The sequence below is a fragment of the Rhagoletis zephyria genome, unplaced genomic scaffold (assembly GCF_001687245.7).
Source record: "Rhagoletis zephyria isolate East Lansing unplaced genomic scaffold, Rhagoletis_zephyria_1.1 Rzeph_scaffold_02131, whole genome shotgun sequence".
Classification (NCBI taxonomy): domain Eukaryota; kingdom Metazoa; phylum Arthropoda; class Insecta; order Diptera; family Tephritidae; genus Rhagoletis; species Rhagoletis zephyria.
Genome location: NW_016159215.1, coordinates 1 through 3796, shown reverse-complemented (window position 1 = coordinate 3796; position 3796 = coordinate 1). Strand labels below are relative to the sequence as shown.

Genomic DNA, 3796 nt, shown 5'->3' with positions numbered 1-3796 from the left:
CGGGGGGCCAAAAAGAACTACTAAGCAGCGCATTAAAATTATCGAAATTTACGTCAATTTTAAATGAAGCAATATTTCTTTCGCATTTAAAATTAAATTTTCTGATGCTTAAGTCGACAGTTGTAATTTTTGATGAGATATAAAGCTTTATATCGTCTTCGGTAGGGTCTCTCGAAAATCTAGAGACAAAGATTGACTCCTTTGGCGGAACAACAACTAGTTTCCTTGCATCAGACTGGAGTACCGGCGGAAGGGGTTGAGTTACTGCGTTAGTAGTTGAGGGTAGGGAAGGCGGTGGAGGCTTTGAAGATGATGCCACCACTTCAATGGGGAAGGGGGAGATACTTCAGGCTCGTTATTATCCGAAGCAGATTTCGTTACACGCCTTGTTGAGGCTGAGGATTCTGATGCAGGAGGACATGGCGAAGATAGATTAATTAAGTCAGTCGGAAGATTATTCTGACGTGCAACGGCAATAATTTCCTTAGATGGACCATGAAGGCGCTTACGTTTAGACACACGGATATCCTTAACAGATAGCAAGGTTGCTAAGCATTTGAATGATTTAAACACATTTTCATAATGCTTAAATTTTACTGTCAATACCGACAATTCTCTTCCTATTTCTGTAGAGCCATTTCTGGTTTGCCTAAATAGCTTGAAAATATCAACTTCGGTTGACCTGCACTTTACGCAAGACCAGCGAAGTCCCTTGCCATCATTAATAGCGTCCAGAATTCGTCCCGTCAAACCAGTACATTTCAGATGGTAAATACCATCACACAGCCAGCATGATAAGTAGCGTTCAGAATCGCTTTTAATTTGGCAAGTATCAAGATCGCACTTCATATTGAAAGATGTATGAAATAACACTCGTTAATAAACAGACAAACAAATAAATTATAACCGTTAAGGAGCTGATGTAAATAACTTTAAATAAATGTAGCGAAAAGTTTGAGTATCACTGTAATTATGACACTTAATAAACGCAACACAAACAGCTGTGACAAGAATTACTAGAAGAAGTGAACAAAAAGAGTAGAACAAATGTGCAAAAACAAAATGAACTCAGTTAACTACAAAGGATACAACAACAATGATAGCAACAAATGACTCGGCAAGACTAGAATGTAAGCTAGTGAAATTAAATTAAATTTAGTTTAATATAAAACACAATAACTTTCACTTAGCTTCAATTATTTCACAAGTTGCTCATAAGCACTTTTTATCACTACTTTAACTCAGAATTAGCACAATAAGCTTAGCAAATAGAAAGCCAAAATCAGAGCACAATAAAGTTCAACCTCACAGCTTGACGTTTGCAAAACAAAGATTCCGTTTTCGGCCTCCATGTTAAAGCTTAAAGAAAAACCAGTAAAAAAGTAAGTAAGTATATGTTTTTTTCTTTTCCGAAAACTACCGTGGTAAGCAGAGATGGTTTACCCCTACTTTAAACATCTTCGATAGAACATTCAGTTAGATATAATGAGATAAACTTATACACGCACATTTTTCAAAATTCCAAATAATGTTACTTATTTTCAAGGGATTGTAGTTAGTATCAATTTTGAGTAAATTAGCGTCCTTAAATTTCGAAATGTAGATGTCCCAAGCATTTCTGAAATTTACCGTCATATGAAAGTGGCCGTAATTTAGTCCAATTTCAATAATTTTCAACGTTTTGCTTTTGTGTGGCAAGCACAATAACGATACCGAGTTTGGTACAAATTGATAGAACGGTTACCGAGATACATATATGAGATCATAAGTGGTCGGTGCCACGCCCATTTTCCCAAATTGTATCATAAACGTATTTCGTAGTAAAGAATCATTGCAAGTATCAATTTTGAATAAATTAGCTTTAGTTTTTACTGGTTTATTGAAGATTTCATATTTCTCTAAATTACCGTTATATGGGATGTGGTTGTGTTTATTGTCCGATTTTAAAAATTATCAGCTGTTACCAAGATATACACATTTAAATATTCCTATTTTTCGTCTAAAAATCATTGTAAATATCAATTTTGAGTGAATAATCTTCAGTAGTTACTAAAATATCGCAGTTTTCGTATTTATGAAGACTGCCGTTACATGGGTGGTTATTGTCCGTACCAAGTTTCGTTAAGATATCTAAATTTTTACTCGAGTTATCGTGTGCATAGATGGATGGACGGACAGACAGTCGCCGCTTAATCGAGTTCTCTTTTCATTCTGATAATTTATGTATACATTTGTCTATATCTATCTCGATTCGTTTTACCTGTTACAAACAACAATTATGTGAACCAAGTTTATATACTGTTACGATTATCCTCGAAACCTTGAGGGATTTCCCAAATGTCTTTAGGTTCGTATCTCTGGATTGTTAAATAAATGCTAACGATGACCAAATTGTAGTACAATTAATTTTATTGTACAACAAACAATTTACAATATTCGCTAATACAGTAGAAGCACTTTACGATACTTGTTAAAGCAATAACAACGCTTTACTAAACTTGTTAACACAATTAAACTTATAGCTTGCTTATTCGCAACTCACTTCTCCGCTCACTTTACTTGTAGCTTGCTGACTTGTAACTGTCCCAACTCCGCTGTGTCGTGGCTCTTATATACCTGCGCTCGCACTTATGGCAACTCTAGAACGTTCTGAAGTTTATCGCTCATTCTCTTTCTCTCGCTGTTCGCAGTGTTCATCCAACTTGACGTTTCTCTTTGTGGAACATTCTACGTCATTCCTCGAACATTCTGCCTATTTCTCGTTGTTCGCTTTGTGTTGCCGCAGTATTCGCCACACTGCCCTCCACCTAAGTCTGATCGTCCCGATCAGACACACTTGCCGCTCCAACCGCTGCAAGTCTTTCCAAGTGGACCACTTTCATCTTGGTCCTCGGTCTTCCCATTGTCTGGATTCGATGCACTGCGTCCTTCAGCCGTTTGTCAATCCTATACGGACCTTTCCAGTTACGATGTTGTCGGAGGTGAAGTGTTTCTTCGGCTGCGGCATGTGCAACAACACCGAATCACTTTTCTGTAGCTCCTCTCGGCGCGATGCGTTACTAGACATTGCTTCCAGCTTATCTCCGGTAGCGCACCATCTCACATGGTCGTGCTTCTTCCGGCCACTGGTGGTGACCAGAACATGTCTCTTCTCATGGGCACCCTTTTCGCCAGATCTATGCCGCATCATCTGTCCATGAAACCTAGACTCCCGCCTTCGTGCTCCACTGCCTTTAGCACATCTTGCTACATCCGGATCCTTACGCCGTCGTTTCGTATCTCGCTCTTCCGCCGATGCTAACTTCATCGACCGGACATGTATAATCTCAACGTTGGCTTCCGGCTTAACTGCTCGCCTTTTCCGACCACCTTTTTCGGGACACTTCAAAGCGCGCCAACTGCTTCCACAGCCGCTTCCATTTCCGGCCATCGGCGTATCACCATTGCAACGTGGTTCAGTGGCTTTCTTCCTGCCTTAAACACTGCCTGGCTTGCCATGACCACTTCCTTGTTGCGACCTCTTCTTCACTGAGCTAGCGGAACCGTCACGCTTTTCCTGTATCGGTGAACCGCTTCCTTCTCCTGATGAAACCACTCCGTCTCCATCACTGCCAACCACCGCCCAACTAACCGCTTCCGTTTCTGGTGGAATTGTCGACACTTCCTCTAAGACTAACCGTCTGCTGCAGTACTGGCTGCCGTAACCAACCCTAAGTGGCACTTTCCTGTGACGATCNTTCCTGCCTTAAACACTGCCTGGCTTGCCATGACCACTTCCTTGTTGCGACCTCTTCTT

General features: G+C 40.3%; 1 protein-coding gene across 1 annotated transcript in view; it reads left to right on the top strand.

The window, feature by feature from the left end:
* The window catches only part of LOC108366088 (glucoside xylosyltransferase 1-like), a 57519-nt gene extending 57217 nt beyond the window's left edge, over nucleotides 1-302 (top strand). The window contains exon 3 of the mRNA XM_017620378.1: nucleotides 166-302. Within this exon, the coding sequence (XP_017475867.1) occupies nucleotides 166-183 (18 nt within the window). The 3' untranslated portion in view covers nucleotides 184-302. The remainder of the gene's footprint in view (nucleotides 1-165) is intronic.
* Nucleotides 303-3796: the final 3494 nt, after the last annotated feature.